Source organism: Scardinius erythrophthalmus (genome assembly GCF_964197995.2).
Source record: "Scardinius erythrophthalmus genome assembly, chromosome: 16".
Classification (NCBI taxonomy): domain Eukaryota; kingdom Metazoa; phylum Chordata; class Actinopteri; order Cypriniformes; family Leuciscidae; genus Scardinius; species Scardinius erythrophthalmus.
This window is the reverse complement of record NC_138236.1, coordinates 18,999,237-19,023,472: the sequence shown is the minus strand read 5'-3', so window position 1 is coordinate 19,023,472 and position 24,236 is coordinate 18,999,237. Positions and strand designations below refer to the sequence as shown.

Here is a 24,236-nt window from a genome sequence, read left to right as displayed (position 1 = left end):
TTTATCTGAGATTGAGCAGGTGTGTGTTGATATCAGGCCGTCTCAATGAGTCAATTTAGCAGTAATAATATTCATCCTGATTCTAATCAGGTGAAATTGTGAGTTATCTAGTGCTTCATTCACCAGTAAGTGTCATCTATAGGCAATCTGATAACATATCTACTTAGAAGACTAGAGAAAAAGAGAGAGTTACAAAGAAAGCCTGTCAGTTCATCATAAATCCTGTATGGGTCTGTCACGACACCACCGTCATTCATCCCGCTACAAATATCCCGCTCTAGGGGAAAACAAAATCAACTGGTTCTGATTTTGAAGAAATTAACCTTCCGATTACTACAAGTTAATAAATAATCAGAACCTTAACTGTCCCACAGCTTCTCTCACTGAACCCCAAAACAGTCCGTAATATAAAAGTAAAACAAAGGCTCAAAGAGCTCCTCCTAAGTTATGCACATGGACATGAAGCAAAATATGACAGAATGAGGCCAGCTGGCCTGTCGATACTGATGTAAGATGAAATAGAGGAGGCCTTCAAGAAAGACTCATCTAGAATACTATTCCATCAGTGACAAAACCACTGACTCAGTTTCCTGAGACTGACATCACAGGCATTGTTTCATAAATGACTGCACAATCTAGATCTCGTATACAGTGCTCAGTCTAACGTCACAGTCAGACATCTGAAACTGATAGGAATACATAGGATGGTCCGTTGTGTTGGACTGAATCATTATTCAGTTGGTCCAAATGTCTGCGACAGCTGCTCATGCAGCAGATAAGAGCTCATGCTGGTGTAGGATTCGCAGCTGGTCAGATCTGTCCATGACAAACGGCCCTAATGTTGAGGACAACTGCTTTTCACAACAAGAGATTATTTATATTAGTGTCTGTCACTGTAACAATACAACATAACAGAGGTAGACAGGCAATCGGTTTGATTAATATTTTAGATTAACTTTTCTTCTTTTTATTTCGTGTCTAATGATGCCATTTGCTGCTTAATACATGGTTTAGCTTAAGTAAAATGAACCTTTACCTAACTTGCATTCATTTTTAAGATAAGCGTAGCATTTTACTTGACTAGACAGTCCAAAACAATATGCATAAAAGCCTAAATTAAGTAGCCTACTGATCGCATTTTGTTTCAACTTACTCTGCCTTGAAAGAAATTGCAACGGATCGATTCTTGAATAGTTCTCATGTGGTCTTACAGTAAGCACGCTGGGTAATAATGAGACAAAATTATCCTCAATAGAACGGGCGATAAGTAGAAAGTTAAAACAAAAGTAAAGCGTCAAGTCTGACTCAAAACCTTAAGACGCTGTAACAAGTTGAAACTTCTTGATTTCACGAGACACGAGCATTCGAGCTCGTTCCAGTACGGAGCAGTATGGATTCCTGTCCCGCATAAAACAGTCACGATTGTGGTCAACTTTTGCCTGAACTTACCCGCTCGCTTCCTTTCGGCCGCTCGATTCCGGTCCTGCGCTCCGAAGCACTTTTCAGATCAACTCCTGAAAATATCACATTTGAGGAACAAAGTCAGTCCAGATAAAGGGATAAGAACGGGTCTCGCCAGGCTCATTTACACGAATAATGTCATGAAACTTTTCTTTTCGGCTCTGCCTTCCTTTCCTCACCCAGGCTACCCCCCTTTTTCCACGGACCAAAAAAAGTCGCACTTCCGCGATCTGGTGGCTGCTTGTATCATGTGGTTTGTCGTCCACGAGAGCGCCCGCACCTGGTTCTCTCAGCGCGCGCCCTTGACCTGTTTTCTACGTTCAGAGACGGCGATTGACAGTTGAAAAATAATTAAAATGTCTCTAAACAGGGATATGAACTCATTCATGGACTTTCCCGGGCGTTTATGGTCATTAACTGGACATTTATTGACAAGGAAACTAGCTGTAATTAAATTACGTAGGACATTAAATAAAACAAATAGGCCTACGTCGATACTGATGTTTTATTCGCCGTTTACAAAACACGAAGCGAGTGTGACAACAGTTTAAATGTCTTCAGTTTTATTAAAAAGAAAATAGTATTAGATCTCATCATGTCAATTTAATGTGCAATCTCGAGTATTTTTTAGTAGTCTAATAATGAGATTGTTTAACCAAAAATGAAAGTTCTATATTATTCCATCAACTTTCCCAATCAATATGACTTATCTTCTGCGAAAGAAAAAGGTAAAAAATGTGATTAATGGCCTCAAAATGCAGTGACAATGAATGGTGACTAAAGAGGGCGAGCTTCAAAAAGGATAAATCGCTGTATATAAAAAAGTAGCCCAGAAAAGTGGCCAATAGGATCATTCGCTATATGGAAAGTCATGCCAGCATTTTAGTGATGGCTGTGAAGGAGCATTGTTTAATCTACTGAAGGAATGGACACAGTGTGTACTTTGTGAACCACATTTGCAGCAGCACTAACTTTTTTTTGTTTGTTTTTTTGAGAACTGAAACTGAATAAACTAGGTCAGGGGTCTTCAGCCGGGGGAATCAATCAATCATGCCCTGCATTTGACAAGATTAAAACATACATTTATAAACAAAAATTAAATAGTTGGTGTGAATAATTCAAAGACTAATTTACGTCAAATGAGTCACTCTCGTCTCGTGTCGCCACCTACTGATGAAACATGCAGAAAGCGCTACTGAATAAATCAGACAATGAATCTTTGTGTTGAACCGATTCAAAAGATTCGAATTACTAAAATGATTTAAAATCCCCACCGCTAGAGGGAGCCCATTGTTTGAAACTGCTATTTCTGTTCTGGGGTTGAGGACTACAAACTGAACAGCTCTTTCACAACACAGAAGAAAGAGCACACAAACTTTATTGGTTGCCCGTGGCGGTGGATTTTTCAAAATGGTGCGCGTGTGTGCTTTTCCTGGATGCTTCAATCAAGAGAAATCCCTGAGACTCCGCCAGTGGGCATCGATGCAGGAGGAAAGTTTGACTTTTCACACATTGCCCCTAAATGATGTAAAGAGATTGAATCGGTGGCTACTCGCTCTTCGTCGAGATAGTGGATCACCCATTCAGTCTGTCCGCGGATTGAGAGTGTGCAGCGAACATTTTTCACCAAACGATTTCAGTGTAGCCAAAGGAAATAAAAGACGACTGAAATCTACAGCTGTACCTAAGCATTTCGTACGACAACGAACTAAGGTATGTGTGGGCATAAAGATTTAGCATAATCATATGCGTTTCCATGACGACGGGGGAGCATCTCAAGTGGGTTCAACTAACGTTTATGTTTAAAAAATATGTAATTAGTTTATAGAGCTTTAAATTTACCTGGTGCAATGGGTGCTACATCATAAATTCCTAGCAGCAATGCAGTGCATTTAGTATATAGTGTGCGGTATGCGTAGGCTGCCCATATAAGCATGTTACACATATTGTACTATTAGAATGACAGAAATCAAACAAATGTAACCGCCAGACACATTTTTGTGTCAAAGCTGCTTTTAGTTGGACATATGATTAACTGCAGACGAAAATTGTATTTTCACCAAAAAACAAGTTTAGTCTTCTGTTTTCAAAGGAACACTTAGCCGCATGTACAACATACAATCAACGATTCGATTTTATAAAGAATATCTGCAGATAGTCTGCTTTCGCTTCTCGAGGAAGTTCCCGCCCTCTTTGCGCTGAATGGTCTGTTTATTAAGGAAGTAACGCAGCGCCTCGTTCCAATTGGCTAACAAGCATCACGTGACAGAAGGAGCGCAACCAAGTTTTGTTTGCTTACTGAGATATGTAACTCGCGTGGTTAGGGTGAGTTCTCGTTCGATAGTATTTACAAATAAGCAACTTTTTAAAAGCAGAATCACGATTCAGAATTATATTTGCACGGTTTATTAGCTAGTGTCCTTAGCTGGTATCAATGTTTACGGCTGACTTGCTGCTGGTAGCCTTCACGGGACGAACCTGCGGAGCACTTAGGACTTTTCTCACATGACCGTGACAGAGGAGACTGTAACTTCATTTTGGCCAACTGTAATGTTATCACTGATTTTGACACAGTCTTGAATAAGATAAGTGGTTCCTTGAATAGCATTTAGGTGACCACGCAATCCGGACTAACGGCAGAATCCCGTATGCATTACAGGTAAGGAGTAAGTTAAACCATTTTGCTAATAAACGTTTGTTTCTCTGCATAGGATAAAGTAGATATTTCTATAATATCCAGCTGCTGTGTCAGACCGTGGGATAACCGTGGGACTCTTAATCGTTAACAATTTATTGTCTTTCTTCATTAGTAGGGTGGTCCTTATTTTTAAAGTATCCAATTGTCAATGCTCTTAACCCTTCAAATTGTTCCTTTATATAAGAAAATACAGCATGCCAGCTTTTATGGCAGTAACATAATAATTACTGGTTGCTCAATAGCTTTAAACTTTCTGAGACTTTGATGATTTTCGTAAAAACAGATAATTTGATTTGGTATTGTACCTGGCTAGTCAAATTCCCCAAAAAATCTCCATAAAAGTATCTAATGCATCATATATTCCTAAATATGTATTTTAGATACATATCTCAGTGTACTTATTGTAGAAACTAAATCCAAATTAATCCATCCATGACCCGGTTTAGCAGATTTACCTTTCCTGATGGAATCAATACATATTTCTATTGATGATCACCTTGGTTATTGTTTGGGTTTAGAGCACATTTTTTGGTTTAAAAAATTACATTACGTTCCTTGAAATTGACCCGGAACTTTGGCCGAATCAAGCAGATTATCAGGAGGCACAGGCAACCATGCAATGAAAGTAGTCAATGGTCACGCCGAGAGAGGAGTGACTCTGATTCAAGAATACAGTGGCTATCTCACACACTCTGAAGAAAAATTGCAGTTTCTCCTTAATGTGGTGGAAGATCACCGACGGATCTATCCAGACTGCAAAAAGTCAACACTGGCTGCTGAGCATCAGAAATGAGGGATTGTTGAAAACTTTGTGCTTTTTTGAGATTGTTGTCGTCATTGTCATGTCAGTGTTGCTCTGATTTCAATAAAATGTAGGTCATTTGCAGCAACTTTTAATAATACTTGCATATCACAATAACGCCGCACAGCTTAACATAGGCAATCTTCCACATGATTGAGCTACCTCTAAATATAATTTTTTGTCAACATTTTTGCATATTTCTAATTTTGAAGTTAAAAGGAACAGTTTAAAAGGTTAAGACACTAACATTTTGCAAAAAATAAAAAATAAATGGACTTGATAAGGACCACCCTATTCATTAGGCATGAGAAGTAATTCTATAGTCATGGAATGCTTGTCAATACAGACAGTGTTTGCAGAAATAGAGCAAGATATAGTTTAACTAAAAGCATAGTAGTGAAGTAACATTGGCAGTGACAGCTGTTTCTGCTTTAGACAGATGTTGATGTAGTAGCAGAATTACAGCAGTTATGAGGTGTAAATTGTGTAAAGGTAGGGCTGCTCAATTTGCACAAATTTTTTGATAAAATTGCAGTTTGCAAATAAAAATGCAGTTTAAAGACCCAGGTTTCCTGTGCATGTTTGTAGGACTGCGGAATTTGGCCAATACATGTTTAATTTATATATCAATATAATTAATGATCGAAATATTTAGCAAAACAACAATGGTATTGTAATATTTCACTGTAAAATAGGCAAATTGAGCATTTAAGAAAAATATTACAATAATAATTTTCTATATAGTACAACTGTAAAATTACAATCCTAATATTCATGACTTTTTAAATTTATCTTCTTTTTGTAACTTTAAACCATCAATCTTTTCAATCTTTGATAGAAAACTCTCTTTTGTTGACAACAGCCGGTTTGTAAGCGTTTCTCATTACAGCTTTGTGAAGGTGGTTGGTGCATGTTAGGTTTCCAAATTTACGGTATAAAAGCGAACTAAACTCAGAGCACTTGCAGATAGGAGATTGTGTGGAGCGTCAATTACTGCGACTTGAGATGCTCTGACGCTGAAAACGTTGGATCATGAGCTGCTTGCGTGTAAATGAACACAGTGCCGTGCTTCACTCTGAAACATTCAGAGCATATTTATTTAAATGACATTTATTTAAGATATGTTGTGACTTTGGTTTATTTCGATTACTCATGCAGCCCTAAGTTTAAAGAAAATCTTTTTTTTTTTTTTTTTACTCTCGGTATCTCTCGGTTTAATGTTTTCCTGAGGTCAAACACTGTAATTTGTGGATTCAGAAGAGCAGAAGAGTCAGAAGAGTAGTATTATTGCTCAGACCTTTGTGCTTGTTCCCAACAGACCATCTCCTTCTGTCTCTTCCTTTTTCTTTCACTTCCTTTCTCCTGTCATCATTTTCGGCTTAAATGCTGCAGGCATTGCCTAAGATTAGGAGAGCAGTTAAGAGGGTTCAGCAAATCGGAGCCCAAATCATCCCAATGGCTCAGAACTGCAATGCATCCTCTGCGCAGAAAGATGGCGCTGTAACAGCAGCTATTCTCATCATAGGAGATGAGATCCTCAAGGTAAATTACCATTTATTTTTTATAATGGTCACAATTAACCCTTTGTCCTGTATGTACTGTTATTTGTACGGCTTTTATATTAGCTCTATATGGATTTTGCTTAACTGTTTTCTGACTAGGGCTGTCACTTTTGTGAAAAAATCCTGTTTGATTTTTGAGACATACAGTGAGGAAAATAAGTATTTGAACACCCTGCTATTAGGGCTGTCACTTTTGTGAAAAATCCTGTTCGATTTTTGAGACATAAGTGTTCATTGAATCGATTGTAAAATCGATTTTCCATGTCTAAAGACGTTTCCATTTTAAACGCCAAATATGGGCAAATTCACGGACAACTAACAGGCATTAGGACGAACGTAAAGAGGGTGCTTGAGACGCGCACAAGTTAGCAATATTTCTGATGATTTATTGGCGTGAAGTTTCGTGCACAATGACAAACAGGAGTGCAACATTCTCGAAAAACAATAAGCAGAGTGGACTGCCATAGCATAAATGAAAAACATTACCTCAGTCTTCAACATGGCTGTGTTTACGATTAGAAATGTCAAACAAATTTCGCCTCCGTAGGCGATTGAAGACCGTAGCCCGAATCTGTATCTGTACGCATGAGATTGTCTGCATACCAGCAGAATTCTCAGTTTTGTTGTAAAAAGAGATACAATATGCAGAAGTATAATTTGCTGTTATGCGTGTTTACAGAGCCTGCAGTTGCTGTGTGACACGCGTTCGCTGCGGGCGTATCGTGACGAGCTGGACGCGCTCCGAGACCGTTAAAATCGATTCCCTATTTTCGTTTTCGAGTTCTCCCACTTGGAAATCATGGAGGGGTCTGAAATTGTCATCGTAGGTGCATGTCCACTGTGAGAGACATAATCTAAAAAAAAAAATCCAGAAATCACAATATATGATTTTTTAACTATTTATTTGTATTATACAGCTGCAAATAAGTATTTGAACGCCTGTCTATCAGCTAGAATTCTGACCCTCAAAGACCTGTTAGTCTGCCTTTAAAATGTCCACCTCCACTCCATTTATTATCCTAAATTAGATGCACCTGTTTGAGGTCGTTAGCTGCATAAAGACACCTGTCCACCCCATACAATCAGTAAGAATCCAACTACTAACATGGCCAAGACCAAAGAGCTGTCCAAAGACACTAGAGACAAAATTGTACACCTCCACAAGGCTGGAAAGGGCTACGGGGAAATTGCCAAGCAGCTTGGTGAAAAAAGGTCCATTGTTGGAGCAATCATTAGAAAATGGAAGAAGCTAAACATGACTGTCAATCTCCCTCGGACTGGGGCTCCATGCAAGATCTCACCTCGTGGGGTCTCAATGATCCTAAGAAAGGTGAGAAATCAGCCCAGAACTACACGGGAGGAGCTGGTCAATGACCTGAAAAGAGCTGGGACCACCGTTTCCAAGGTTACTGTTGATAATACACTAAGACATCATGGTTTGAAATCGTGCATGGCACGGAAGGTTCCCCTGCTTAAACCAGCACATGTCAAGGCCCGTCTTAAGTTTGCCAATGACCATTTGGATGATCCAGAGGAGTCATGGGAGAAAGTCATGTGGTCAGATGAGACCAAAATAGAACTTTTTGGTCATAATTCCACTAAACGTGTTTGGAGGAAGAAGAATGATGAGTACCATCCCAAGAACACCATCCCTACTGTGAAGCATGGGGGTGGTAGCATCATGCTTTGGGGGTGTTTTTCTGCACATGGGACAGGGCGACTGCACTGTATTAAGGAGAGGATGACCGGGGCCATGTATTGCGAGATTTTGGGGAACAACCTCCTTCCCTCAGTTAGAGCATTGAAGATGGGTCGAGGCTGGGTCTTCCAACATGACAATGACCCAAAGCACACAGCCAGGATAACCAAGGAGTGGCTCTGTAAGATGCACATCAAGGTTCTGGCGTGGCCTAGCCAGTCTCCAGACCTAAACCCAATAGAGAATCTTTGGAGGGAGCTCAAACTCCGTGTTTCTCAGCGACAGCCCAGAAACCTGACTGATCTAGAGAAGATCTGTGTGGAGGAGTGGGCCAAAATCCCTCCTGCAGTGTGTGCAAACCTGGTGAAAAACTACAGGAAACGTTTGACCTCTGTAATTGCAAACAAAGGCTACTGTACCAAATATTAACATTGATTTTCTCAGGTGTTCAAATACTTATTTGCAGCTGTATCATACAAATAAATAGTTAAAAAATCATACATTGTGATTTCTGGATTTTTTTTTTAGATTATGTCTCTCACAGTGGACATGCACCTACGATGACAATTTCAGACCCCTCCATGATTTCTAAGTGGGAGAACTTGCAAAATAGCAGGGTGTTCAAATACTTATTTTCCTCACTGTAAGTGTTCATTGAATCGATTGTAAAATCGATTTTCCATGTCTAAAGACGTTTCCATTTTCAACGGCAAATATAGGCCAATCCACGGACAACTAACACACAGGCATTAGGACGAACGTAAAGAGGGCGCTTGAGACGCACAAGTCTACAAGTCTATATTTCTGATGGTTTATTGGCGTAAAGTTTCGTGCACAATGACAAACAGGAGTGCAACATTCTCGAAAAACAATAAGCAGAGTGGACTGCCATAACATCAATGAAAAACATTACTGCAGGCTTCAACATGGCTGTGTTCACGATTAGAAATGTCAAACAAATTTTACCTACGTAGGCGACTGTAGCCTGTAGCTGCATCTGTATGCCTGAGACTGTCTGAATACTGGCAGAATTCACACTATTGTTGTAAAAAGAGACATATTATGCAGAAGTAGTCTATAATTTGCTGTTATGCGTGTTTGTCAGAACCTGCAGTTGCTGTGTGATGCGCGTTCGCTGCGGGCGTATCGTGACGAGCTGGATGCGCTCCGAGAGAAGGCCGTTAAATCGATTCCCTATTTTCGTTTTCGAAACTTGTGTTGGTTGGTCCAATCGATTGTGCAATCGATTTTCGAACGTAAAGTGACAGCACTATTTCTGACCATTTACAGATACAGGAAGGTTTCCACGTTTTAAGCAGAAATGAAACTCTTTTAGAATTGCTTAAAAAGCAATATGTTAAAAACTTTTGGTTTATATGCTTACGTTGCAGGGTCACACTGTCGACACTAACAGTGCCTTCCTGTGCCGTGGACTTCGCAAGCTTGGTGTCACCATAGAGCGCATCACTGTGGTACCTGACGTCCAGGAAGTCATCGCTAAAGAAGTGGCCCAGCTTTCGTCCTCCGTTACTCACCTCATCACATCCGGTGGCATCGGTCCCACTCATGACGATGTCACTTTTGAAAGTGTTGCTATGGCATTTGGCGAAGGTCTACATGCCCACCCTGAACTGACAAAGCTAGTGGAGGGATTCTTTGGCACGGTCACTCCTGACAGCGCCCCCATGAAACTTGCCATGGTCCCCATTTCTGCCAAACTCAATTTTGGCGTAGACCCTCTGACAGGCCAGCGAAATCGCTTCCCTCTAGTCAGTGTCCGCAACGTATACATATTTCCCGGCATCCCCTCTTTGCTGGAACGGTCGTTCAATGGACTTACCCATCTGTTTTCAGGTTCTGGTATCACCTTTCACACCCGTGAGGTGTTTGTGGATGCGGATGAGACCGAGATCGCCCCGAGTCTCACAAAACTGCAGGCTGGTTGGGGGAAGCGTGTCTCTCTGGGCTCTTACCCAGACTGGCTTAGTAATTATCACCGTGTCCGACTGGTTCTGGACTCGGACAGTGCGGAGGAGGTGGAACGGGCACGAACTCAACTGATAGAAGAGCTACCTAAAGGATCTGTGGTTCCTCTCATCACTGACTCGGTGTCAGTCGCAACTGAAGAGGTGTACTCGCTCTCAAAAAGTGGTAAGCTTCTTTCTAACCATATCAAGGAGCTGTTGTTGGTCCGTTACATGTGTTTGATCTTGACCAGTTTACGTTTCCTAAATCAGTTGAGAATAACCTTGTTAAACGTGTGAAATTAGCTGTAAGAGAATATTGTATCGTTAAATATCTGACAGAGACACTGCTGGGGAAGAAAGTAGCTGCAGCATTGGGGACCATTGAGATGGCGCTGGATAAATACTCTGCTGATGAGCTCTGTGTTGGCTTCAACGGTGGCAAGGACTGCACAGCTCTACTGCATTTATATTATGCTGCTCTAAAACGGTAAGAGAGGCTAAATTAAAGACAATGGGTTACCAAAAAGAAGCTTGTGGGCTGAATTAAATTACGGTTGGCAAAATAAATGTATTTGAGACAAAAATATTACAGACAGCTGTACAAGCCTCTACTATGAGCTTTCATGCTTGCGGGTGCCAGATTTGACAGGCTTAAAATCCCCCAATCAGAGCTTTTCTCTTAAAGGAGAACTCCGGTCAATTTTAACATTGAGCTACTTTTTTTTTATAAATTTGGAGTGCTGTCAATACAGAGAACAATGACAAAAATCGGTGTTGCCTACACCATGTTATCCTCTTTTTAAAATTTGCACTCTGTTGACTTCAATGGGGCAAGTTTTAAACCAGCTTTTAGCCTCTTAACATCCTTGATGTGTCATTACAAGTGCACAGCTAATGTGAGTGATTCCTTCAGTGACCACCGGTGAATCTGACTGCAGTAGATGTGAAAGATATTAATAAAAATGTTATTTCAGCCAGCGCACATACCTGTATTTTATTCCTGTTTTCGGTCGAAGTCCATAGTAATCGATTGTCGAGTTCACGCGCGTGATCATAGGTAACTAAACCTATGCGTGTGAACTCGACAATCGATTACTATGGGCTTCGACCGAAAACAGGAATAAAATACAGGTATGTGCGCTGGCTGAAATAACATTTTTATTAATATCTTTCACATCTACTGCAGTCAGATTCACCCGTGTTCACTCTGAAGGAATCACTCACATTAGCTGTGCACTTGTAATGACACATCAAGGATGTTAAGAGGCTAAAAGCTGGTTTAAAACTTGCCCCATTGAAGTCAACAGGGTGCAAATTTTAAAAAGAGGATAACATGGTGTAGGCAACACCGATTTCTGTCATTGTTCTCTGTACTGACAGCACTCCAAATTTACAAAAAAATGAGCTCAATGTTAAAATTGACCAGAGTTCTCCTTTAAAAGGATACATTTCTGCCAGGTGTTTCACTTAATCTTTGCAATCTGGCAGCCATGCACATGCGCTCTCTCTACGAAAGCGCTGTGATGTGAAAACATAGACAAACAAGTAAGCTGGAGTTCAGCGATCTTCATGGAGATATTTTGCTTAAATGAGTGTCGTTCAGTCAGTCTGTGTTCCTTCACAAGCCGCTTGCACTGTTTGCTGCAACTAAATCTGCAATCAAACCTTCTCAGTGATGAACTGTAATAAATCCAAACATGGATCTTGACTATATTTCCGATTGTTGATGCTGAATAAATGCACTTATGCAATGTCTATGTGACAATACAGTCTTGTATGCTATTGTTTTAAAGGTAAAACATTAATGTAATTTGGAATTATTTAATTACTATTAGGAATTTTGCTAATTTAGGTGCATTTAAATTTTTGAGAGAAGTTTCTTGTTTTGCCTGTTTTCATAATGTAGAGTGTGTTTAATTTAAATGATAATTAGTCTGTAATGAATCAGGAAACTAGATGAGGTTAAATAAACTATTAGTATGAGTTGACATTCTCTTGATTTGTGCTTGCGTGAAAGAATGCAATAATCTGATTAAATGTAAAAAATAAATTTCTCAAATGACAACAATCATTGCGATTTAAAATTTTGAGCAAGATATTCTGGATTATCAATTTAAACAATTATGCAGCAAGACGAAAGTTTTTACTGACTAAAACTAAAAGGGCTGGACATTTAGTCGTCTAAAACTTGAAAAAAACATGACAAGGTTGACTAAATATGATTAAAAAAACTAAAGACTTAAAAAAGACTAGAACTCAATTAAAAAATAGCTGACAAAATTAACTAATTAACAAATTTGTACAACTTATTTGTACACTTCAAGTACAGTTGATGTTAAAATGTCATTAATAAACAATACATATATATTAGCTTTTTTTAAATAAATAATAAAATATCAAACCAATTGGCATTGGTTTTAAAGTGATAATTTAAACATTTTATTTAATTTACTTTGTTGTTACAAACCTATATGACTTTCCTTTTTCTGTTGAACTGAAAAGATATAATAAAGATATATTTCCTCTTTATTAAAAGTCAATGGGGTCCAGAACAACAAATAGACATTTTTCAAAATAAATGCTTTTGTGTTCCACATGTTTGGAATGACATGAGGCTGAGTAAATTGATTTTCATTTTGGGGTGAACTATTTCTTAAGATAAGCATACCTTCCAAAAAATGTTACATAAATAAATATACTTTTTGAAATTAAGACGGGTATAGAGTAGTGCAGGTATGTTCCCTTGAGATTTTCCTATGGGTTTTTATATTGATGAGAAAAATAGAGTCTGACTCTGTGGTAAAGATAACTTGGACATTTTATCCTACAGTGTAAATTATACACCCATACTGAATGTTAATCAGCACATTTTATGTTCATTTTTGAAAATTATGTTTTCATTAAGTAACTAGATAAGACAGTGTGAGTGTGTGCAGTTTATGGTTTAGAGCAAAGCATCAAAATATCATCAAGTTATCTTTACCACCATAAATTGAAAAACCCCATATGAAAATCTTGAAAGAAGCAGCGGCAAATCAGCCTTCTGGGTTCTGACGTCATACCTGCACCACACTATTTGGAAACTTTCTGGTTGTCGAACATTAGCAATTATCACCACATCCATAGTTAATGTGATGAATTATACCTGCAGTTATTCTGCTGAGACACCTGTGTGAATTTGAGGAGAACTGACTTCATACATCCACTAATAATCACCTTAAAACCCAAATGCATAATAATGGCTCAGAATAATAATCAATGACCAAAGGCCTAGCATCAATTGTTTGCAGATTTCATGTGTTTTGATATTTGTATGTATGCATGCTGTGAATTCAGTGTAGCTTAAGGGAAGGAAAAATACTTTTTAGGGCACCATATGTATTTATAAATGCTGTGTTGGATTTTAAGTCCAAGCATAATTAGCAAGTGTCTTTTTTAAAGAAACAGCATGGACTTGCTGAAGTTTCACAGATATCCAAAGCTCACGCTGAGCTAATTTCAGTGTTTACTGGCACTTTCACCAGACTCGCACTAGGACACAGCAGGCTGTGCTCATGCCTTGGTTACATGAGCTTTACTATATCACATGGACGCGTCAGTACATTAGTTTGAAGAATTCAGATGATATGATTTAACTTTTTTTTTTTCTCTCTCTCTCTTTCTCAGGCGGTATCCAGATGGTAAAGACAGGTTGAAAGCTCTGTACATTCGAATTGTCTCTCCTTTTCCAGAAATGGAGAGGTTTTTGCAAGATACAATTAAAAGGTAAGACAAGGTGCCTTTCGAAAATAAAATAAAATGGGTACTGCAATGATTTAAAGGAGAAAATAGAAATCTGGAATGGTTTTCTTTCCTCCTGAGTAGGTAAATCACAGACTGGTGCCTCTGGCATCTCTCCCGGAATCTTTTCTGACAAAATTTCTGAATTGTGAAGTTTTCCAAACAGGCTTTGAGCACTTATATGTGTTACTGATGTTAGAATCACTAGCTTGTTTATCCACATGTATAAAATGGGATCTGGCACCAGTCAGTCTCAAGTTCAATTCACTTGTGAGAGAGACATTAAAAGCGAGAAGTGCCATCTGCAAACCGTAACAGTCTCTGTGCTGCCGCTGACAAACCAGCTGCGGTCTGTTACTTAACCACGATGAGTTGAACATGGATCCAGCCTCATTAATTCATCAGTGTCAATCAAAGCTCCAGGTGTAATTATCTGGCACATCTCTTCCTCTCTCTTCTGTAGATATGACCTGGAGCTGATCTCGGTGGAGGGCAATATTCGGCAGGCTCTGAATGAGGTCCAGGAAAGGAGGCCGGATTTACGGGCCGTCCTGATGGGAACAAGACGGACCGACCCTTATTCGCAGACGCTGACACCCCTATGTCCCACAGACCCGGGCTGGCCTGATTACATGAGGGTCAACCCACTGCTGGTGAGGGGGTGGAGGGGATATACACTCACACACTACCGTTCAAATGTTTGGGGTTGATAAGATTTTTAAAATGTTTTTGAAAGAAGTCACTTGTACTCATTAAGGCTGCATTTATTTGATCAAAATAGTTAAACCAGTAATATTGTGAAATGTTATTACAATTTAAAATAAATGTTTTCTGTTGTGAAATATATTGTGATGGCAAAGCTGAATTTTCAGCAGCTATTACTCTAGACTTCAGTGTAACATGGAGCTTAAGAAACATTTATTATTAACAATGTGGAAAATGGTTGTGCTGCTTAATTTTTTTTTTTGTTTAATTTCTTTCAAAAAATCAAACTGATACCAAACTTTTGAACAGTAGTGTATAGATTTTTTTTATATATAATATAATAATCACTTAAAAAGGTATAATACACATGTATACCACACAGAGACAAACAGACAAAAAGAAAGCTGAAAGGTTTTAACCCATCTTCCCTCCTGTCCTGTCGTCTCTAAACTGACTCCACAGTCAGTAAATCACTGTCATGTCTTCCACTCACTCTCATGTAAGCTGGCAGCAGAAACAGCCAAGAAATAGTAAATGATGATGAACGAGGCTCTCCAAGATCATTACGCAGCGGCTCCATCATCCTAATCAGCGGTGCTTATGTAAAAGACACGGCAGTACAGCATGTTCTTAGAATTACAAATGACCCCGGATCTGTGTAACTTGTTACATTTAGATGTTTGCGTCATATCCACCATCTCTTCTCGTTCTGTAGGAATGGACGTATCATGACATCTGGGAGTTCCTGAGAACCCTGTTTGTGCCCTACTGTATTCTGTACGACAAAGGGTGAGATGCTTCTATTCACAGTCTTCACTCTTCAAATGAGATTATCTTCCTGGTTTTGCTAATGCCCTTATCTCTCTTCCTCATAGATACACTTCTTTAGGCAGTATGGATAACTCGTGCAGGAATCCATCTCTTAAAGTGGTGGACGATAAAGGTGTGACCCGCTACAAACCGGCCTACAAGCTGGAAAATGAGGAGGAGGAACGCAACTCCAGGGCATGACTGACTTTTCTAAACAAACTCATCTTTATATTTTAAGAAGACACAATGTACGACTGAAGACATTTTGAAGAAGGAACAGAATCTGAAATTCTTTCAGATACAGACTTCTTGAAAAACCTGTAGTTTGTGTATGGAGTGTCTGTCCACTGATGTAGGTGTAGGAAAGCGATGTCACTATGCTGTATTTAAGATTGATTAAAACAGTAACAAAGTGTCTTGTTGTTTTCTTTTCTTTAAAAAAAAAATAATAATTTCAGGTATTATCAGTGGACACCATCATGATTTGTGTTTTGTAACTTACCTTTGAGAAAAGAGAGTAACCGCCCGACCGGCCTGACGCAGCCCGAGTTAATGAAATGCAATGGCGGTTTCCGGCCTCACGGGTGCGATATAGTCACGTTTTACATTTAAAATGGTGATTACAATAAAACGATATCCAGGCCAGATTTAATCTAAGACTATTGATTTCCTCCCCCACCTGGAAATAAGTCAGCGGTCTGGCAACGTGAATCGATGCTCGTTTACGGACGCGCGGCCTGTTACACATCTGATTACCAGCAGCAAAACCTTCATCATCTTTATGTCCATGCGCTACTTGTTACAGATATATAAAGATGATGATGATGGTGCTGCTGCTGCTGCTGGTAATAATCAGATGTGTAAACTACCTTTAAGCTTTTTTATTTTTGGACTGTTCACTTAGTTAAATCTTTATTTGTTCTATAAACAAACATTTAATTGAAAAAGACTGGCTGCTAGTTTAATGTTCGACTCAATATGAACATAAATCAGTCGTTTTCATATCAGAGGACAGATGAGGTGGAGCTGCTTGCCTGCTTCAGAACAGAGAGGGTGAGACAGGAAGAAGCAGTAGCAGATCACAGGTAACGTTAGGTTATGTGCGGGCCAGGTGATTTTGTTTTGTTGGTGATAAAACGGAAGAAGTGTAGCCTACATGATAAATAGTGAATACAGTTTGAATATTATCAAATAAAATGTTCTTCTTGTAGGAGCCAAAGTATGTTTAGATGTTTAGAATATTTTGTTGACATGGTCACATCATCACTTGGGTGTGGTTTCATATTAATAACCTGCTCATTTGTATGGTGGGAGAGAAACAAGTGTCTAAATTATTTCCTGGATTTTGTATCACCATAGTCTCTAAATATAGGCTATGTATGCAGGAAATGGGATTCAAATCGAAATAGTTTTCACTAGTATACTTTTTGATTTCTTTTAAAAGGTGAAGTAAAAAAAAAAAACATTTATTTTATATTCTATTTTTCATGAAACTTTATGTAAAAAACTAAATAAATATGTGTCCCGCATTTTCATGTCACTACCTATCTCTCATAGCCTCTCTTTCATTATAGATAGGTACCATCATTTTGAGGTAAATGTTCAAAATTCTGAAAATCTGTGTGTAACTTTAAGGAACGTCACTACCAAACACCCTTTTTCTGCAATTAAGTAAACTTTTGTGGATGTTATTCCATAAAATTTAGTTTTTATATGTGTACAACTATTCAGAACTTTGCTAGGTAACCATGTGCTGGTTATCATCTTTGAACTAGGTTCAAAAATATCTTAAATTGTCACTACCGAAACAGTCACTACTGAAACATGTGGTGAAGTTTCTGTTGTGACATGTTTTTTTTTAGTGTTATTTGATAAAATTTAGTTTTAGTGTGTGTACAACTGTTCAGAACTGTGATAACCATTAGCATCTTTGAGTTAGACTCAAAAGTATCTAAAATTGTCACTACCGAAACAGTCATGACCGAATTTTATTTTCCCCATTTATTGGGAAATAAACAAAATTTTAGTACAGTTATGCAAATCATTAGTATTGTAAGCCTGCTAAATCGGTCCAATCAATGGACTACTTGCACAACTACTTCTGCGTTCTAGTTAGTACATATCGGGAGTTTCCGGTGTTGTACCGAAACATTCAGCGCACCTATACAGTACATACATGAGAATGCAGATTATCACTATGTTTTATGGCTGCCATTTGATTAAAACAATGAAAAATGATCTCTGTATTAATTATCTTGAGCCTGCTGAAATGTTCCTATAAATATGTTTTCTTTCCAACTGTGCATTCTGAATAATAAATAGGCTAAATATATTTATCCACTAAGCTGCAGCAGTCCTATAGCCTATGCTCGTCTTCTCATTAACAGTTTTTTTTTTCTCTTTCTGACATTTCATACCTGTTGGGTTTACATTTTTAAATGAAATTGACTTTGAAAAGGATAAGTCCGATAATTTTGGAAAATTCTGCACATATAACATCAGAATATACCTTCTTCTGTCAATAAAAACTGCCAACTTTTTAAATCTTATTGCGGACACTCATTTTAGGTGACGTTTGTTCAACTCCACAGTAGCCTACATTGAAAATAAACATAACCGGAAATAAGTGAGACGTACTATTTCCAAACGGAATTGCATCACGAAGCTCAGTGCAAGTGGTCCATGGCGGTTTCCAATAGAACGGGTGAAGGTCTGCGCATTACTGTCTTTCTGCGTGGCAAAGTAATTTAATTCTATTCAAGCTTTTATCTGACTCTATTTTATAAAGACCTTGAATTTAGGTTAGATTGCCTATTGGTCAATTATATAATAGGTTAGCAATACATTTGATTGTTCTATTTAACTCTTTACTTTATATTTTACTCGTTCATTAGGAAGCTATGTCGCTCAGAGAGTCTCACGCCGGCCGTTTACGCGGATCTCACAATCACAAACAAGCCAGTCTGATAGATAACCAGGTTAAGGCAGTTCAACAATGCCGCGCATACACGCTTGCTATTGTTAAAGAGTACCCATGTAGCCCCCTACAGACGCCCATATAACAACTTGGTTAAAGGAGAACTCCGGTAAATTTTAACATTGAGCTCATTTTTTTGTACATTTGGAGTGCTGTCAATACAGAGAACAACGACAAAAATCGGTGTTGCCTACACCGAGTTATTCTATTTTTAAAATTTGCACCCTGTTGACTTCAATGGGGCAAGTACTAAACCTGCAATCGACTACTTTGGACTTCAACCGAAAACAGGATGTAAACACAGGTATTTGCGCTGGCTTAAATAACATCATTTTTATACATATCTTTCACATCTACTGCAGTCAGATTAACTTGTGTTCACTCAGAAGGAATCACTCACATTTTCTGTGCACTTGTAATGACACATCAAGGATGTTAAGAGGCTAAAAGCAGGTTTAGTACTTGCCCCATTGAAGTCAACAGGGTGCAAATTTTAAAAATAGAATAACTCGGTGTAGGCAACACCGATTTTTGTCGTTGTTCTCTGTATTGACAGCACTCCAAATGTACAAAAAAATGAGCTCAATGTTAAAATTGACCGGAGTTCTCCTTTAAAGCCCGAACAATAACCAGAGGTTATGACTAGTACATTGATAATGCTGCTTTAACACTTGCTATTACCTTTATAGTATTTTTATCTAGCCCCCTATTTGCGACTGCATAGCAACTTAGTGAAAATCACGCAGTTAGTCATGTGCCTCACGCTCCATCTAAACTGGAATCTAGTATGTACTTAACCCTGGACGCAGATTTGCGGAAACATAAGTCTTCACTTAATCTACTTGAGAAAATAATTTCAGAGTAATTCAGAATAAAATCAAATGTAACAATTTATTATGTCAGGTAAATGTATCATGCCAATTTCATAATCAATTCAAATATAATCAATACAATAACATCAAATGCTCAGAGAAAAAGAGTAAAAGATGTACCTGAAGAAATACATGATGTTGATACAGACACTCAGCTTAATAGGCCAATCTCATTCCAAGTCGCCCTGAGGCTCTTGTTGCATTTCTTTATATAGACAGAAACTTCTTTCTCAAACATTTGCTAACAATGGGAATTTCCATTTAGAGTTGACACCTTTTGGGAGCAGGATGCTATTTGCCTGGAAGACACACCCTACTCTGTGTGCAAGTTATCTCTAAACTCTTAATAACTTTATTATCTTTTGGTTTACTTCTTTGGGAATGAGACATTTCAAATGATACCAAACATTTATAATACTGTATGATAATTATTCACATTAAACCATATAGATTTTTGGGTGAATATCTGTTGATCTCAGTGTGAGAGAGAGACAACATGGGGGAGGTGATTGATTCGGGGATGCTAGTTTCTGAGAGTCAAATGTTAATTTCGAGAAAGGTCCTTTGTCTTCTCGGGGAGTGGTCGTTCCTCAACCAGACTGCCCGGCATTTTCTAATTTCTCAATTCTTAAACTACCTTAGTATTTTTTAGTAGTGTTTTAGTATGCGAGTTAAAATTCTGTAATGTGATGTGGTCGCTACCAAAACATTACTGTCATTACCGTCACGACCGAAACATGCATGTTTTGTCTAAAATAAAGTATATTGAATTATCAACTAAGATGTTATTATAGTGTTTGGTTCAATGTATATTCAAACTAATGGATCCTTAACTTTGAGATCAGTATGATTAACTTAATGCCTTTTACAAAAGAAAATTGGATTCAAAATACAACAAATCTTATAGATTACACTTGACATTGTTAAAATTGTAATTGTTATTGATTTACCTGTGACAACTTTTTTTTTTAAAATAGCAATTTAAAAAAATATATATATATATTTACAAGGTAGATGAAAACAAAATATTAGTAGGTCAATATAAGCCTTCTTATTAAATTATTTATTATTGTGTTTCGGTAGTGACAAATTTGGGGAGAGGAAAAATGTGCCAAATATTTCTGAAAATACAATATGATAATTAACTGCACAATTACTAGAAATTGGATATTATACATACATACGAAAAATTTTCAAGACGTTTCCAACTCTGACTTTGAATCAATTCTGTAGAATGGCACAAATAGAGTTGAATGTTGAATGAGTTAGTTAATGAAGTCAATGTTAATAATGCATTGCTCTTATTCTGACATTCATACAACAACAACAACAACAACATTTATTTATAAAGCACATTTAAACACAATATAGATTGATCCAAAGTGCTGTACATAGTACAAAGCAGGTCTACACTATCAAAAAGCAACAAAAAACAAAAACACAACAACAACAATAATAACAGGTTTCCAAAAGCTAAAGAATAAAAATGTGTTTTAAGCATCCATAAGTCCATTCATTACATTAAAAAATCCAACACATTCTCTCTATCAATCTCTTTGTCTTAATTACTGAAATGAGTGGAACATATCTATTATTGAATGTGTATTGTGTCCACACATTCAAACCATGATGCAGAATTTCAAAGCGTCACACCTTTTCCCTTTATCAAGATCACATGTTCAGAATGACTCATGTAACTTTCATCAAGGAGTGTCAGCAGATACTCAAAGAAATATTAAAAGGTGGATGAGAATGAAAAATCACTGACTCTTGACAACAACTAACATCGTACAACATCATACTTCAAAAAATAATCTTGAGTTTCTCACAACCTCCAAACATCAAAAAGGTGAGTTTGATAATGTTTTATATTGTGTTTATTTATAGACTCATAGAGATGATATAGAATATCTAGAATTTGTTTGATAATTGAGGTAAAATTGAAAACCGTACCCATACTGTTAAAATTGGTTTAAAATTCTCTGTACTTCCTATGCTTCAATTATTAAAAGATTAGTTTTATTAATTTTATGGTCTCAAATGGGAACACAGCGCATTAGACATTATAGTGCTGAAATGAACTGTTTATTGTGAACTTTTAATATCAAGTTTTACTGCAGTGAGTTTAAAAAAAAAATTCTATTCATCTATAACAGTTGACTGGTGAGAATGCCTGGGAAAAAAACTTTTTTTTGACAAATTTTGCCATATCAAACACCCATGAAAAAAATAACCAAATACTTACTAAACAATTTCTTCAAGAAATGCATTTAAAATGAAAAAAATGCTGAACATGATTATGTGGTTGGAAATTATATTTCAGATGAAATACTATGAGAAATGCTTCAATTTGGTATATGTAAATTTAACAAAGAAATGTCATTTTCTTTTTTGATTTTTTTTTCATCTAGAGATTATGGCCGGATCTTTGAAACTTATCACATGGAACACTTGTGGAATCAGAGACACTGCTGATGTCCAACAGAAAAAAGAAATGATTGGTCAGTGGCTGAATGAACAACAAGCATCTGTTGCATTTCTTCAAGAGACACATATAGGTATCAATAATATTGGACATGTTGAAGACATTCGCGGTTGGAAGGCTTTTTACAGTGTTCATCATCCACGCAGCAAAGGCGTTGCGATATTGATAAAAAATGATGTGCCTTTTAAGTATATAAAACATGATGTGGACCCCACAGGCAGCTACATTGTACTTATCTGCAAATTATACGATAAATGCTTCACTCTAGTTAATGTATATAACCATGCAAAAGAACACAAGGTCTTGCCGTGTCTTTCTGAATATCTTTGTCAGACTGCCAAAGGCATCTTGATAGTTGCAGGAGATTTCAATACTGTTCTAAACACAGATCTTGACCGGGAGTTTCCAACTGGACATACAGAGCCCCTTAGACCTTATCTTGAGGAATTCATCTCATCTTTAATGCTTGTAGACGTCTGGGGACAAAACAATCCTTATGAGCAAGATTCATTCACTCGTTTTCCATGGAAAACATCCAAACACCAAATCAAAAAAACATCAGGTCAGAAGAAAACGAAGAAGAAGAAGGGTGCATCAAGACTAGACATGGTCTTCATGCCACGGAATGATGTGTGGCTTGCTGAGAGTTGTGAAATCTCAAAGGTTCAAAGGCATTATATTTCAGATCACCAACCTGTAGTTCTGAGTCTGTGTTTGCCAGAACCAGCTAACTCTGCAACGGTTCTCTCAAATGACCCGACAGCATGTTCTAGTGGCCCAAAGAGTACGCTCACTACAAAGAGGCCTTATGAGAGGAGACCAGGTGAAATTTGTGAAGCTGAAGTTTTGAAAGCGTTAATGTCGCTTGTAGAATATGAAACCCCACTTGGAGAAAATGTGCAAACATTAAAGATTAACAAAGAGCAAACATCTCAAGAACTTAAAGAGCGTTTTAACCAAATGATTAGAGAAGGAATTCCAAAGGGCTTCACTGACAGTGTGAAAGAAAACGGAAGGTACCACTTTAGAGCAGAGTATATGATACTTGCCACAATACTTCTTAGGAGAGTGGAAAAATTTCTTCAGCCCTCATTCAAAAGCAAAGCAATGAAAATGAGTAGCAAACTCTTCATCATTGTTAGCTTTCGCAGCATTCCCAAACAAATCAACAGGGATTTTTTAACACAAGCTTTGAAATCTCTGAAGTCCATCCATCCATCACCCCCACGTGATTTCAAGATTGTGGAAAAGCTGCTTCCAAGCACAGGCCAGTATAAAGAGCTCAGAGAAGGCTGCCCACTTACACCAACTCTTCTGACAATGGCTCTGAAACATCTAGCCTGTGTCCTAAAGAAAGATTTGAAAGAATCTGTGGTTGATGTATGCCATCATAGAAAATGCATTACTATCTACATAAATGAAAACCAGAATCCCATTCTTAAACAAAACATTAACACATTTAAAATGCAATCAGGGATTTCTCTTTTACCAAAAGTTTGGAAAAGGAGAAAGCATTCAAACTCATAAAAGGTTATATCTGTGAGTAACGTTGTGCATTAAACATGCATGACAATTTAATGTTATATAATCTTCCAGAACAGGAATGAAGAGAGATGAAATATGGGATTAAGATTAAGGTTATTGAATGAGAAATGTATTACATTATGAACACACTTTAGTAACTTATAATGTAATCACAGTTCATGAGATAATATCAGCACATAAGTGAATCAATGTATTCAATCAATCTTTCAGTGTGATAAATGTGAGCACAAAATGCAATAATAGATTTATGTAAAATAAGCTATTACATTAAGGCCTGGCTTCACAGACAGGACTTATATTAAAGGTATAGCGGAGGATTTTCTTTTTCCGGGTGGGTAGTGTAAACTATTGGTCCACCTAAGTGTCAATCATTCTGGTGATATGTTTACGTAAGGCCGTCGTACGTGCTCGTCCCTTAGTTTTCGCTTTCTGCGCATGCGCACTTTCAGGTGTTTATGTGTGGTGAGCTAGAGCTCAGCCATTCATTGAAGCTCGCCGTTTCACCGGGTCCTTTGAAAATGTCAGAGGGTCGCAAGAGAAAAAGTTTGTACGAAGTGTATGAGAAGAAGAGAAAGGCCTCAGAAGAGAGAAACAAGATCAGAGTGTTTTTGGGAGATTGTTTCACACGATGGCGTGCGCTGAAAACACAGGTTGGGCTTCCCACTGATGCCTCAGTCGCGAAGTTTCTACTCGACAGGTAAAGTTTGGCATGCTATTTGGAGAAAAAGTGCAAATCTTCTTTTGGAAAGTAATCTTGTATGAGTGATGCCGACAGCAACTTGTAAACAGAGCGTGCACGAGGAGAACCTCGCACACGTTTAATAGATCCTTTTACAGTTGGTAAACATGGTGACGTATTTGTGTGGGCGGGGC

The 24,236-nt window shown here is 37.9% G+C and overlaps 2 protein-coding genes across 7 annotated transcripts in view; one reads left to right on the top strand and one right to left on the bottom strand.

Moving 5' to 3' along the window:
• The window catches only part of shc1 (SHC (Src homology 2 domain containing) transforming protein 1), a 40,729-nt gene extending 38,775 nt beyond the window's left edge, over positions 1-1,954 (bottom strand). The window contains exon 1 of one of the 3 annotated variants that reach the window (XM_081389829.1): positions 1,450-1,954. The gene's annotated coding sequence lies outside the window, so the exon portion shown is untranslated. The remainder of the gene's footprint in view (positions 1-1,449) is intronic. The other 2 variants (XM_081389828.1, XM_081389830.1) reach the window with 2 other exon arrangements.
• An 818-nt stretch (positions 1,955-2,772) lies between these two features.
• On the top strand, positions 2,773-17,030 carry flad1 (flavin adenine dinucleotide synthetase 1). 4 transcript variants are annotated; one of them, XM_081389247.1, is made up of 8 exons: positions 2,773-3,174; positions 6,354-6,503; positions 9,614-10,373; positions 10,529-10,676; positions 13,856-13,954; positions 14,433-14,622; positions 15,390-15,463; positions 15,550-17,030. In XM_081389247.1, exons 1-8 carry the CDS (start codon positions 2,872-2,874, stop codon positions 15,683-15,685), a joined length of 1,860 nt encoding a protein of 619 aa, XP_081245373.1. In that variant the 5' UTR covers positions 2,773-2,871; the 3' UTR covers positions 15,686-17,030. The 4 variants fall into 4 exon arrangements, with proteins under 4 accessions (XP_081245373.1, XP_081245375.1, XP_081245374.1 ...); XM_081389249.1 differs by having other exon boundaries at positions 6,280-6,503; positions 15,550-17,025; XM_081389248.1 differs by lacking the exon at positions 2,773-3,174 and adding an exon at positions 3,708-4,120 and having other exon boundaries at positions 6,280-6,503; positions 15,550-17,023.
• The last annotated feature ends 7,206 nt before the right edge of the window (positions 17,031-24,236 follow it).